A 15,026-nucleotide genomic window follows, 5' to 3' on the forward strand; every position below is an offset into this window, starting at 1 on the left:
CATCTCGGGATCTGATGAAGCCATGAGGCCGAAATCCTCTGCATCATTTAATCCTTAAATAAACGAGTTGTGCTTTCCCTAAACTGGTGAATGAGCATCGTTGCAGCAACTTTACCAGGTTGGCACTATATTTTGGTCTGCAAGTAGATGGAGTGGTTTCAGAAATATGAGACAACAGAATGGGAAGAGGGGTGGCAAAGAATGAAATTAATTGTACGTGTTAAAGCCCAGTATCTATGAATCCAGCCATCTTTTCAAAAATAAACTGGTGAGGTTTTGATTAGTGAGTGGGAACCTGGTGCTAATTCTTAAATTGACACCACACCCACTTCCCCCATGGTCACAATCGAAACAGAGATGGGGCTGATCGAATTACATCATTAGGCGAGATGGTGGCAGAGTGGTAATGCCATTGGGAAAGCAAGTCCAGAATGGTCTGGGATCAAATCCTGCCATGGCAGCAACTGGTGGGATTTGAATTTAATTTTAAAAACCTGGAAAACAAAATAATGGCTATCCATTTTTGTAAAGACCCATCTGGTTCATGCCTGGGCAGCACAGTCATTAACACTGCGGCCTCACAGTGTCAGGGTCTCAGGTTTAATTCCCGGCTTGGATTACTGTCTGTGAAGTTTGCACATTCCCTCTGTGCCTGTGTAGGTTTCCTCCCCAGACTAAAGATGTGTGGATGTGTTGATTGGCCATGCTAAATTGTCACTTAGTTTCAGGGGGACATGGGGCTGCAGGAATAGGCACTGGGTGAGATTGTAGTCAATGAAGACTTGATGGGCCAAATGGCCTCCTTCTGCACTATAGGGATTCTATGAACTTGAAACAAATTCAACTTATCCTTCAGAGAAGGAAATCTGGCAAGAAGACCTTTAACGGGCAAACCATTCAGTTCAAGGGAATTAGAGATAGGCCACAAATGCTGGCCTTGCTAGTGATACTCACGTCCCTTGAAAGCTATGGAGAAAGAAAACTTTGCTGTTCGACTTCCATTTACCCGATCAGCAAGTATGCCTGCATGATATCAGCACGTCATTTACCAGAAAATATTCTGCCTGATATTATAGACTACAGAATGGAAATTGGTTTATTGCTGTTAGAAAAACTGCAAACAATACTGTGTTAATTAAGTATAATGAAACCTGACACCTTCAGCCAGAACACCTGTCCCACCATATTTCCCCACAGTGCAATAGCCTGTCAGGAATCTTGAGGTTAAAAGGTTCTGTGTTCCTTAAAGGAACTATGCTATTAATGCCATCAATCTACCCTATACAAGAGATTACCCACTCCAGAAAACGTGGCCTTTCCATGCACTTTATCAACCTATTTGTGATAAACAATATGTTGTGCTAAGTGAACTGAGTTAGTATCAAAGATCCTTTCAGGCTTAATGTATTTTTACACGTTAACAATCGACCCTTTCACTCCCCTGACAGCCAAGTACCCAAGGTAGTGGTGCTAAGCTTCACACAATCAGGAAACTTGATTAAACAAGCCACCCTTGCTCCTCATAGTGAATATTAATTCACTGATTGTTGAAGTTGGCGGCTTTGCTCAATAACCTCACTGACGTTCATTTTGTATACTGAATAGTCTTTACTCTTTACCATGGCTGAGACAGAAAAGTGGGGAATGAAGGAACAATATCCAGCAATCTAGTAAATGGATTCAAATGCATGCAATACTTTATCAATTCAAATTATTTCCTCCATTTGCCAACATTAACAGCCAGACTGCGTGTAAAGCAGGGGTAACCACATTTTGCACATGCCGGTCGTAGGATTAATTTTAACAAATGGAAGGGAATTAACCCAAATAAAAACCTCAGTGATGTCATCAAATGGATGCATTGGGCACACAAAAAGATCACAGCAAGAAAACGAGGTTGATATGGACAAAGTAGGATGGGCAATAAACGCTGGTCTAGCCAGCAACACTCATGTCCCATAAAATGAATTTTTTTAAAAAAAGTCAACTGAGCAGTAGGTACAATCGTTTAGCATAAAAAATATAAACAGGGGCAAGAATAAGTTGTTGAACCATCATCCTGCCATTCAATAAGATCACAATTGATCTGATGCAACTGTGCCACCACGCTGCTGAAGTCATGTCAAGACCTTCTCAGAATCTGAAATGTTTCAGTAATGTCACTGTTCATTCTTCTAAAATCTGGTGAATATAGGCCCAATCTACTCAAATCGTCCTCATTAGATAATCTCTTCATCCCAAGAATCAGTCAAGTGAACCTCCTCTGAACTACTTCCGATGTAAGAATATTTCTCCTTAAGTAAGAAAACCAAAACTGTGCACAATACTGAGGTGTGGCCTCACCGATGCACTGCGGTAGCAAAACTTATGTCAACTCTTAAACTTCATCCCCTTGCAATCAAGGCCCTTTGCCATCCTATTTGTTTGCTGTACCTGCATAATAACTTTGTGATTCATGTACAAGAACACTGCCCTGCAGCATTTAAATAAATAACATTCTGCTTTTCAATTCTTCTAAATCAAAGTTAACGACCTCACTTTTTCCTTAGAAACTCATCTGGTTCCCAGAAGAGTAAGGGGTTTTAGTTCAGTCGGACAGCATGGTCAGTGCAGGCTTGCGGGGCCAAAGGACCTATTGCTGTACTGTAATTTTCTTTGATCTACCAATTCTTTGCCTGCGTCCATTTGAAGATTCTGTGTAGCCCCCTCACAACTTATTTTCACATCAATTTTTGCATCATCAGCAAATTTGGGTACAATGCAGTCAACTCCTTCATCCAACTCATTAATTTAGATTGTAAGTAGTTGAGGATCCAGCACTGAGTCCTGTGATACTCCACTTATTGTAATTTGCTCCATTAAAAATGACTAATTTGTCTAGACTCTCAGTTTCCTATTCATTAACCAATCCTCCAGCACAATGGCCTCCAACAGCATGACATTTTGCCTTGTGCATAACCTTTTATGCCGTACCTCTAAGTACACCACATCAACTGGTTACTCTTCATCCATTCTGCTCATTATATCCTCAAATACATTTGTCAAACTCAATTTCCCTTTCATGAAACCATGTTAACTCTGCCTGATTATATTATGATAATTTCCTGCTACTATTTCCTTATTGGTTTCAAGCCTTTTCCCTTTGATGGGTGGCTAACTGGCCATTAGTTTATCGCTTTCTCTCTCCCCCTTTTACAAAGATTTGTAGTTGTCCAATCTCTCGGGACCTTTCCAAAATCTAGGGAATTTTGGAAGGTTACAGTCAATGCATGCACTCTCTCTCTGCAGCCTCTTCTGTTAAGACCCAAAGAACGCCAGCCCTCAGGTTAGATCAGCCTTCAGTCCCATTCATTTTCCTAATGCTTTGTGATTGTTTCAAGTCCCTCATTCCCTTTTTGCCTCTTGATTTTCTACTACTTGGGATACTTCTTGTTTCTACTCTGTGAAAACAGATACAAAACATTATTTAGTGTATTTGCCATTTATAGGGAACACTTGAGGATCTCCTCAACCGAGACAAGTGCCCTCAACACCGTCCCACAACACTCTCCCTGCCAACATCTCAGCACAACCCCAGCTCACCTTGAGTTTGAAAAAGCCATCCGACAGCTGAGAAACAGCAAGGCCCTTGGCACAGATGGAATCCCTGCTCAAAATATTAAAATACAGTGGGGAGGCACTCTTGACAAGAATCCACAACCTCATCATGCTTGTCGGGAAGGAAGAGAGCATGTCAGGAGATCTCAGATGCCTTAACTGTGATGTCTTCAAGGAGACAGGTCCGACTGCAGAAATTAGAGGGATTTTCCTACTTTCCACCACAGGAAAGATCATCACGAGAATCCTCCTCAATTGCCTCCTCCCAGTGGTGGAAGAGCTCTTCCCAGAATCTCAGTGTGGCTTCCACCCATCAAAAGGCACAGTGGATAAGATACTCAATATGCACCAAATTCAGGAAAAGTACAAAGAGCAGCATCAACCTGTGTACATTGTCTTCCTTGATCTTGCAAAAGGTCTTCAAATGTGTCAACCGTGAGGGATGGATTGTATAACTTCCTCCTCAAATTCAGCTGCCCGCAGAAATTTGGCACCATTCTCTGCCTGCTCCATGATGACATGCAAGCTTTGATACTCAACAATAGAACGACCACAGACCCAATACTGAGGTCAAAAAGGGCTGCGTCATCACACCAACACACTTCTCAATCTTTCTCGCAGCAATACTCCACTCCATCACCCTGAAACTCCCCACTGGAGGAGTGGAGCTATCTACAGGACAAGCAGGAAACTGTTCAACCTTCGAAGCCTCTAGGCCAAAACCAAGGCCACCCTGACTTCTGTCATCGAGCTGCAGTACACAGATGATGTGTGTGTACGCCCAGAGTACAAGTGACAAACCATCGTCGATGCATTCACCAAAGCATATGAGAGAATGGCCCTCAGACTAAATCTTACTTGACTTTCTCTTGATACATCATTTTGGTTCTTTTAATTTCTTCTTGCCTAATTAGACATTCATAACCTGCCAATCTTTAGTTCTCCCCCACTCTACGACTGGTGAAAAATAAGCCATACTAAATATTCTTTGAAACTTGCTCAATGCGTTTGATTTTAATGGTGTCGCATATCAAATAGAATTTGAATCCATTCCACTTTGGAAAGAAGTATGAAAGCTGCAGTTAAATATTTATGGTTTCCTTTGAAGGCAACACAATTAGTAGATTTTGAATGAAAATGATCCAATGTTTGAAAATAACACAAATCTGTATTGTGCTATATTCCAGAAATGCCAACTACATTATTTTTTGAGAATTAATTGAATTTACTGAGTGCAAATTGTTCATGCAGGTTAAAACAGAAATATTTGACTGATAATTTCAGGATGGGCAATAAATGCAGACCAGACAGTAATGCCCATGTCCTATGAATGACTAGAAAGGTTTTGATTACTTCACCCATTCTCCTTCTTATAGCGCGAGAAAAACATCCATGCAACAGCAGTGAAGGACAAACTTACAAATCAAATCGGAGATTTTGCCGCTCTTCAAAGAAGTAATCAAGAATGAATTTCCGTACAAAGTCAGGGTTTAAGGAGTTGTCGATTACTTCTGTTCTTCCAAACTGCAAATAAAAATTGAGATGGTTAGCTTCCAGATCTGCAAGAGACAGATTGTAAAAGCTTTAAAGAAATGAACATGCAAACTGGTTGGTTCAATGCGTTCAACACTGCTTTTCTATCCTGATACCAGAGTTAAAAATCAACAAGATGATTGGATTTTGATCCAGTTCTTCACTGGATAGCCCAAATCTCCGTTAACACAGACTACCCAGCAGCAATCTCAAACAGGGAAACCATGAGATTGCTGCTATTGGGAAATGACAAAATGTCACATTGGTGCAATGGTACTTAGCTCTACAGCTTGGCAACAGAAGTATATTATTTAGGGCAGAGCATAAAGGGAGCTTTACTCTGCGTCCTGCAATTTCACGCAATGACATGTAAATTTGTGAAGCATTCCATATTTTTGGCAGCACGGTAGCACAGTGGTTAGCACTGCTGCTTCACAGCGTCAGGGATTCCAGGTTCGATTCCTGGATTGGATCACTGTCTGTGTGGAGTTTGCACGTTCTCTGTGTCTGCGTTTGTTTCCTCCAGGTGCTCGGGTTTCCTCCCGCATTCTGAAAGATGTGCTGGTTAGAGGCGTTGATCCAAACATGCGCCGGACTGTGGCAACTAGGGGAATTTCACAGTAACTTCACTGCAGTGTTAATGTAAGCCTTACTTGTGACTAATAAATAAACTTTAAAAATACTATTCTTCAACTTTGAATTTTCTAGATAAGTAGGGTGGGGGTGGGTGGTGTTGGGTGATGGGTTCTCAGGGGAAGATGGGATGCAGATTTAAGGCAGCCATCAGGTCAGCCATGATTTTATTAAGTGGTGGAGCAAACTCAAGGAGCTGAATGGCCTACTCTTGCCCATTGTTTCCATGCTCACATGTATGAGCTGCCAGTCCAATTCCAATTCTCTTTTCGCACCTAGTGTTGCACTAAGGCAGACTGTTTCCACTTCCATCCCAGGACAGGCCACAAGTCTGTCACCGGGGGCTTACAGCTTGAGGGGTGCTATTCTACATCAAGTATAGCTGACCAGGAGTCTCTCCCCCTCTTGACACCATACATTACCGTGTTTGGAAGGAGTTGTCCATTGACACACTTAACCTGTTTGAATGTGTTATGAACACACCTTCCTTGGCCATCAAATCCTGGGGTGAGACTTGAACCTGGAGCTTCTGGTAAAGAAGCAGAGACACTTCCCATTGCACCACAAGACATCTACATGAACTGAGTGTGCTTGGTCAACAGGAGCATGACATGTAAAAGTTTTCTTTCCTAATATCCCACAATTTAATTTGAGTAAAAAGAAATTAAAACAACTAAACCAATGCATTAGTATGTTCCAGTATCTTAATTACCTGAAAAAGCTGTACCTATAAAACTGTATTAAGAAAATGTAAGAATGGACAAACATAATTCACGGGCAACAAAAGTATTAAAGAATGAACCATCATCGTTTCCACATTTTACTAAAGAACAAATTTATTCCCCAACATCAATGTCATTGTAGCCCATCTTCTATATATATTTGAAATGAAGCAGCAAATTTGGAACAAAATGGTCTAGGCTTCACGATGACTTTAAAATGAATTTGCATAGTGGCACAGTAGTTAGTACTGCTGCCTCACAGTGCTACGGTCTTGGTCCAAATCCCAGCTTGGTTGACTGTGCGGAGTTGCACATTCCCCCCATGTCAGCGAGGGTTTCCTTCGGGTACTCCGGATTCCTCCCACAGTCCGAAAGATGAGCTGGTTAGGCGCATTGGCCATGCTAAATTCTCCTGCAGTGTATCCAAACAGGCGCCAGAGTGTGGCGACTAGGGGATTCTCACAGTAACTTCATTGCTGTGTTAATGTAAGCCTACTCGTGACGCTAATAAATAAACTTTAAAAATTTGAAATATAAACACAAGGATGCTGAATAAGAACAGGCTATTTTAGCCATCAGGATTGTGATGCCTGACAGGCCTCATAAAATGTTTAATCTCACAGCCTTCCAATTATATTGTCCTTGTGGAGGCAAGCATCTTGAAAAGGTATCCAAGATGAGGGATAAGGAGGAATCCAGAATTTTGGTTTAACATTATAATGCATATTTTATCACTAACCAGTTGTATTTTACAGACGGCATTCCCCTGCCTTAAGATATTGAAGCCAAGATGTCCATGGGATATCTGCTCATTTATCTTGTTACTTGTAGCCTTAAATTCACTTCTATTTATCTTGCTTTTTGAAATGAATTAATTAGCTGATAGACAACATCTATCAAACATCATGGATGTTTGTTCTGCAATTTTATTATGAGGGCGGGGAGGTGGGTTATGACACCTTCTGACGTACAGTTTTTCCTCAAACTTCTTACTTTCCTGCTTCTTCACTCAGCTGACAATTCTTCCAAATTCTTAAGCAAAATACTGCGGGTGCTGGAAATCAGAAACAAAATGCTGGAAACACTCAGATAAAAAGGCAGCATATGTAGAGAGAAAAGGGAGAGAAACAAAGCTTTCTATCATTGTTCACATGACTTTTGCATTATCCATATGTTTCAATATGTTATAGAGCTTAACTTAGCTCATCCTGGTTTCATTTTCTTCAATGCGAGCAGCTAGATACAACCAGCGATATGTTTGAGCATCAGTATATGGTAGCAATCTTCATTATCTTGTGAGCAGCCATGAAACATCCAACAACTTTGGGAAAGTGGGTGTAAGCTCAACGGGCTGAATGGCCTCTGTCTGTACTGTAGGAATTCTATGATTCTAAAGGTGGGTCATCAAATATTGTTGACTTGTCATATCTACGCTTGAGGAAACAGAGTGCAACCTGAGAAGGTTGGAAGGATAACCCTTCATTTCATTTGGTACTCACAAATATTGCAATACGAGAGCTATTCATTGGAAAACTATTAATCAATTACAATAGTAATGATTTATGACTTACTGCATTGCTCATAACTATAGGAATCTTTTCAGGAATTGCAGCAAAATGTCAATTTGCACTGCATATAGATCATGAGGGCGATTCTCCAACCTTGCTGCTCCTGATCACAAGGGTCCAGGAAAATAACGTGCAGGCCTAAAATTGGTTTCACGCCCGGTGCCAAACAGTTTGCAATCAGCCTGATCCCTTTCTTGTGGTACAAACCAGATTGTATACACAAAGGTAGCAAAGCCAATTAGCATTTACATACACAAAGCCCATTCGACTCCCTGCTCCCAGGATCTTCTGAATCACTACTGGTCTCCATTAGCAGAGACTCGGCACAATGGCCGTGCTGGGGAGCTCGGAGGCTCCCAGGTGGGCTGGGACATGGCTGAGCAGTACCCACTGGGCACCCCAGCAGTGCCAGTTGGCCACTGCATGTGTCAGGGTCAGTCCCAAGGGGTGGAGCCTATGCCAGGGGTCTCATGCAGGGGGACCCCTCAGGAGGCCTCTATGTCCCAACGCCAGTCACCCTTGTTGGTGAGGGATGGAGAAATATGCTGCAGCTAGGTGCCTGAGCGCTCACTGGAGTAGAATACAAACTGCTTTAAAATGTTATTTGCACTATTCATGAAGCCATCCAAAACTTTCAATTGCATAGCCATTGAAGGTTAAAAAAAACATTCACCAGAATTCTACTGCCTTTCCTGCCAAAGAATTGAATCACCTTGCCCGCCACAGTGGGCAAGGAGCAGACAACAGAAATGTCCATTGATCTCAGGTGGAAATTTCTGGTCTTGCTCAAGTGAGGCTGTAAAATCCCACCCATTATGTAATTGGTCCCTTTATCACGTTCCTTCAAATGTATAAACTTGTATTATTGCAGGGTTCCACCTAATTTTTCTAACATTGTGTGTGAAGCAAATAATCAGATGTGTCAAGGGGCTAATAGGATAAATAAATAGGGTCAAGGGGATAGGGCCTGGGTGGGATTGTGGTCAATGCAGATTCATTGGGCCAAATGGCCTCCTTCTGCGCTGCAGGGATTCCATGAAATGTCTTGTAAAAAAAAGTTACAAAAATTCACTCTTAGCTCCTAGGTCATCCTTACAACTATGCCTGATGCACATTATTTTGATGAACCAGCTACATTCTGGGCAAATCAATTTTGCACAAGAGAGTATCAAATGGGTGTTGTTTACGTACTCCAAAAAGGTTCCAGATTGTAATGAGTACATGTCTACTGCCTGCCTTAATCAGAGCTTAGCACCCAAGAAACATGTAGGGCAGCCTTGAACTTTTTGCTTCCCAACTTTGTTGAAAACAATTTGCCAACTCAGTTGACCACATTACTCAACAAAATGAATTTATTTCAGGCAGGAAAAAAAACTGACTATGCTTTGTAGGGATAAGGGGAGGGGAGAGAGGGCCTGGGTGGGATTGTGTTCAGTGCAGACTCAATGGGCTGAATAGCCTCTTTCTGTACTGTAGGGTTTCTATGATTCCTAAATTATAATCCTCAAGTTGAACAGCACTGGAAATGAAAAAAGGCGGAGTTGTCTGAAGGGCCTTAAAATCGATTAAATGATTGCTAAAATAGGGCGCGATACCAGTGTGTAGCATTTCCAAAATAACTTCTGCAGTTGTTCTTTTTTGATTGGTAGGTTGATAGTGGATTTAAAAGCAAGGTGTTACCTAGTTTGCATTTTATTTTACGGTCATACCTTTGCCCACGATTCAACAAATCTTCCAGTTAACAACATACTGTATCAGAAGTTTTTTCTAATTCAGCCAAGTCTTGGTAATTTGATTTCTGCAGCAGTGCAATGAAGAACTCCAATCAGAGGTTTGATCGTTTTCCGTTTCAGTCCCCAGTATCATTTCAAATAATTACCCAACTACAAAGCAGCAGAAATAGCAGTCATGCCTGAATGCTGGAAATCAGCCTTATTCCATAGAATCCAACTTGCTGGCAGAAAACATTCAGGAGTCACGTTGAAAATCGCTATTAGAAAATAGCAGCAAAAAAAAAAGGCAGCCATTCTCTCAGAGTTATGGAAATGTAGGGAGCAATACATAAAAAGTAAAAAAGATGCCAAACAGAAAAGAGAAGCCGGTGGTGGTGGAGGCAGATTCGATAGGGTCTTAAGAGACTTCTGGATGAGTACATGGGACTTAGTAGGATCGAGGGTCATAGATAAGCCTAGTAGGTAGAGATATGATCGGCGCAACTTGTGGGCTGAAGGGCCTGTTTGTGTTGTAGTTTTTCTATGTTCTAGAAAGGTTCAATGAAGCTTTCATTTTAAAATGTGCTCATGACCTTTCAGTATTTAAAAACTTAAGTACGTATGTATAATTAGACTTCAATCTCAGCACAGCTTCCATTAACTTAAACGCACATATCATGAGCTGGTCATTTATTTCACATTGAACAAAAGATTGAAGGCTTCAAATAGATTTGATTTTCTCTAATGTTTATATGTTCAAATCCTGGAGGCAGATGTTCTCTAACAGACCTAAAATTGAGGAAGTGAGCTGGAGGTAAAATGAATGAAAACAATGTTATTGTTCATTAATGTTAATTTCTCATTTACCAAGAGCCAAGCCTTTATGTTGTGTTAGTTTCACGGAGCTAAGAAAAGGCATTATAAATGCATGTCACATTTCTATATATTCTTAAGATATGACTAGCGGCATGACAATTGGAGCAGCACAGAAGCACAATGGTTATTGTGATCATTGTATGGTGGAGTTTCTGGTGCAGATGGAGGAGGAGAAAGTGGGTTCCCGGACACGCGTCCTTTGTTTGAATAGAGGGGAATACGGTAGGATGAGAGAAGAATTGGCGAATGTGGACTGGGAGAGCGCATTGGAGGGAGGGTCTGTTGAGGAGCAGTGGAGGATCTTTAAGGAGATCTTTCTTGGTGCTCAACGGAAATTTATTCCAATGGTCAAAAAGGATAGTAGGAGGAGAGGTAATAAGCCGTGGATAACGAAGGAGGTGAAGGAAAGTGTTAAACTAAAAGCGGAGGAATTTAGAGTAGCTAAGAGTAGTGGGCGAGAAGAGGATTGGGAGAGGTTTAAATGTCAAAGATTGACAAAGAAGTTGATAAGGAAGGGTAGGAGAAACTATGAAGCTGGGCTAGCGCTTAATATAAAAAAGGATAGCAAGAGTTTTTATAAATATATAAAAAGGAAGAGGCTGGCTAGGGTGAACGTTGGTCCTTTAGAGGATGAGAAAGGGGACCTAGTGGTAGGGGATGGGGATATGGCTAAGGTATTGAATAACTTTTTTGTTTCTGTCTTCACGGAGGAGGACGTGAATAATTTGCCGGGTGTTAGCGATGGAAAGGTGGTAGGACTGGAGGGTCTTAATGACATTACTGTTACTAGAAAGGCGGTGCTCGACAGACTGGAGGGGCTGATTGTGGACAAGTCCCCAGGACCGGATGGAATGCATCCGAGGGTTCTGAAAGAAATGGCGGAGGTGATAGTGGATGCCTTGGTGGTTATTTTCCAAACGTCGCTGGATTCCGGGGAAGTGCCGGATGATTGGAAAACGGCTAATGTTACGCCGTTGTTTAAGAAGGGTGCCAGGCAAAAGGCAGGGAATTATAGGCCGGTTAGTTTAACGTCTGTGGTAGGTAAAATGTTAGAATCTGTCATTAAGGAGGAAATTGCAAGGCATCTTGAAGGGAATTGCTTGATAGAGCAGACGCAGCACGGTTTCATTAAAGGGAAGTCGTGTCTGACAAATTTACTGGAGTTCTATGAGGATGTGTCTAGGGCGGTGGATAGAGGAGAGCCGGTGGATGTGGTCTTTCTAGATTTTCAGAAGGCGTTTGACAAAGTGCCTCACAAGAGGTTATTGCAGAAGGTCGAGGGACATGGAGTTGGGGGTAGGGTGTTAGCGTGGATAGAGGATTGGTTGTCAAATAGGAGGCAGAGAGTGGGGGTCAACGGGTGCTATTCGGATTGGCGGATGGTGACTAGTGGAGTGCCCCAGGGGTCGGTGCTGGGGCCTCAGCTTTTTACCATTTATATAGATGATCTGGAGGAGGGAACCGAGTGTAGAGTGTCGAAATTTGCTGATGACACCAAGATTGGGGGAACGGCAAATTGTGCGGAGGGTGTGGAGAGTCTGCAGAAGGATCTAGATAGGCTGGGCGAATGGGCCAGGAAATGGCAAATGGAATTTAATGTTGGCAAGTGTGAGGTGGTCCACTTTGGTAGGAAGGACTATTACTTACGGGGCGAAAAACTGCAGCAAGCGACGGTGCAGGGGGACCTCGGGGTCCTTGTGCATGAGTCGCAAAAACCCAGCTTGCAGGTGCAGCAGGTGGTCAGGAAGGCGAATGGGATGCTGGCCTTCATAGCGAAGGGGATTGAATATAAAAGTAGGGAGGTCTTGCTGCAGCTGTATAGGGCATTGGTGAGGCCGCAACTGGAGTACTGTGTGCATTTTTGGACGCCGCACCTGCGCAAAGATATTTTGGCCTTGGAGGGAGTGCAGAGGAGGTTTACTAGGCTGATACCGGAGTTGAGGGCATTGAGCTATGAGGAGAGGCTGAATAAACTGGGCTTGTACTCGTTAGAGTTTAGAAGAATGAGAGGAGATCTCATTGAGACGTATAAGATGATGAATGGGATGGATAGGATAGAGGTGGAAAGACTCTTCCCGCTCAAAAAAGACAATAGGACTAGGGGGCACAGCCTCAAGATAAAAGGGGGGCGGTTTAGAACGGAGTTGAGGAGGAACTTCTTCACTCAAAGGGTGGTGAATCTCTGGAATTCTCTGCCCGTTGAAGTGGTGGAGGCTGCCTCGCTAAATATTTTTAAGACGCGGGTTGATGGGTTTTTGATAAGAGAGGGGATTAAGGGTTATGGGGAGAGGGCGGGAAAGTGGAACTGAGCCACGACAGATCAGCCATGATCTTATTGAATGGCGGGGCAGGCTCGAAGGGCTGGATGGCCTACTCCTGCTCCTATTTCTTATGTTCTTATGTTCTTACCACAGCTGCCGCACAGTGCCAGGAACCCAGGTTCGATTCCCACTTGGCTCAGTCTGTATAGAGTTTGGACATTCTCCCCGTATCTGCGTGGGTTTCCTCCCGCAGACCAAAGATGTGCAGGTTGGGTTAATTGGCCATGCTAAATTGTCTCTTAATGTCAGAGAGAATAGCTAGGGTAAATGTATGGGGTTATGCTATAGGGCCTGGGTGGGATTGTGGTTGGTGCAGACTCGATGGGCCGAATGGTTTTCTTCTGCATTGTAGGGATTCTATTCTATTGTTTCACATGCAATGTGGAATAGGAATCATTAATTTTCTGCCTTGGACTTTTCACATGATGGCATAGCAGCTAGCATTGCTGCTTCAGAGTGCCAGGGACCTGGGTTCAATTCCCAGCTTGGATCTGTGTGGAGTGTGCAGTTCTCCCTGTGTCTGCATGGGTTTCCTCTGGGTGCTCCAGTTTCCTCCCACAGTCCAAAAGACGTGCTGGTTAGGTGCATTGACTCAAACAGGCGCCAGAGTGTGGTGACTAGGAGATTTTCACAGTAACTTCATTGTAATGTTAGTGTAAGCCTACTTGTGACTAAAACTTTAATTTATTCATTAAAAAGGAAATAAACAGCTGAAACCACAAAGACACTGAGCTGAACCTTACATGCTGCTGACGGGTTCGCCTGCAGTGATGGGGATACTAGTCAAATAGGCTTAGCTGATCACCTTCCCAAGTTTACCTTCATAGTACAATCAAAATTGGAAGCGTAGCCATTATTTTTAAATGGATAATTAAAGGTCAATTACGTTTGTCAAGCCTATTGACCTTGATAATGCAATGCCTATGCCAGAATATGTTTTTGGTTTTACACCAATTGTTTAAAGAGCAGGAAGGAAGGGGAGATTCATTCTTCAGGGGCTGCCTTTGCTGATCGCAAGGTGCCTCTGCCTTAGACTGAATTCCCTTAAAGCAATCTCAATAAACCTACTCCAACCTCATTAGTCTACCCTGCAGTACAATATGAGGGGGTGGCATCGAGCATGTTGACTCTATTGTTCCACCTGTGGCTATAGGAGTTACCCAGCTTGCAAATTGGCCACGTCTCTAGCAGCATCTGGAAGTAGATTACCAGGGACCCTTATCTAGCCCATTCCCTGATGGACTTCACAGTTGCCATTGTCTGAACTCTGCAAACCATTAGGCCAATGGGCCACCAGATTTCATGATTCCAGAAACAAAGAAGAATTAAGGACACCCATTATGTAAGGCAGGTGCTCAGTGATCTCCCTCCTCACTCCCTCTCTCAATGGTATTTTGGTAGCTTTGTTAATGGGAGATCAAAGCTCCTTCATTCATAAGCATTGCCCTCCAGTGTGTGCCAATAGCCAGCTATCACCTGACTGGAACATCAGTTGTAAGAAACTAGGATTGTAAACTTGTGGGTTTGTTACAACAAGGAGTCTGCAGAAAATAACATCCAGAAGACGGCTGCAGAATTCTCTCTCTGCTACTTTCAAGTTTGGTCCCATCTCCGCTACATCTCAGAGATAGAGAATTTCACACAAAGGGAATTCAAGTATCAGAAAACCCACCTTGAAAAAATAAATTGCCTCCAGAGAAACCACCAGCTTACATAGGCTGCAACACTCCTGGAATTGTTAAGGTGACCAAAGGAAGATCGGAACATATAGTTCTTATATTTTTCTTCCAGACTTTAATTCTCACCAATTCCATCTCCTCTGCCACCCTGCAATATGTTCTGCATGGCATCTTATCATGTACACGTATATTGTGGGATTGGAGATTTCTTTTTACCTTTTGAAAAGTCTTATACTCCCCTCAAGTGAGTTTTTAAACCATAAAATTAACGAACTCAAGATCTGACTGGCTTATTGCTTCATAAAACATCACAGATGGTCGAAGTACATATTGAATTTAAAAATAGTTTTCTCAAAATGTTATGACCACGTGAGGAGGAGTGAAT

The 15,026-nt window shown here is 42.6% G+C and overlaps 1 protein-coding gene across 4 annotated transcripts in view; it reads right to left on the reverse strand.

Moving 5' to 3' along the window:
- cpne5b (copine Vb) overlaps positions 1-15,026 on the reverse strand; it is a 602,363-nt gene that overhangs the window by 476,241 nt on the left and 111,096 nt on the right. For all 4 annotated transcript variants that reach the window (XM_080209682.1, XM_080209679.1, XM_080209680.1 and 1 more), the window contains exon 4: positions 5,018-5,121. In XM_080209682.1, coding sequence (XP_080065808.1) covers positions 5,018-5,121 — 104 coding nt within the window. The remainder of the gene's footprint in view (positions 1-5,017; positions 5,122-15,026) is intronic.

Source organism: Carcharhinus amblyrhynchos, chromosome 22 (assembly GCF_965287045.1).
Source record: "Carcharhinus amblyrhynchos chromosome 22, sCarAmb.v2.hapA, whole genome shotgun sequence".
Taxonomy (NCBI): Eukaryota; Metazoa; Chordata; class Chondrichthyes; order Carcharhiniformes; family Carcharhinidae; genus Carcharhinus; species Carcharhinus amblyrhynchos.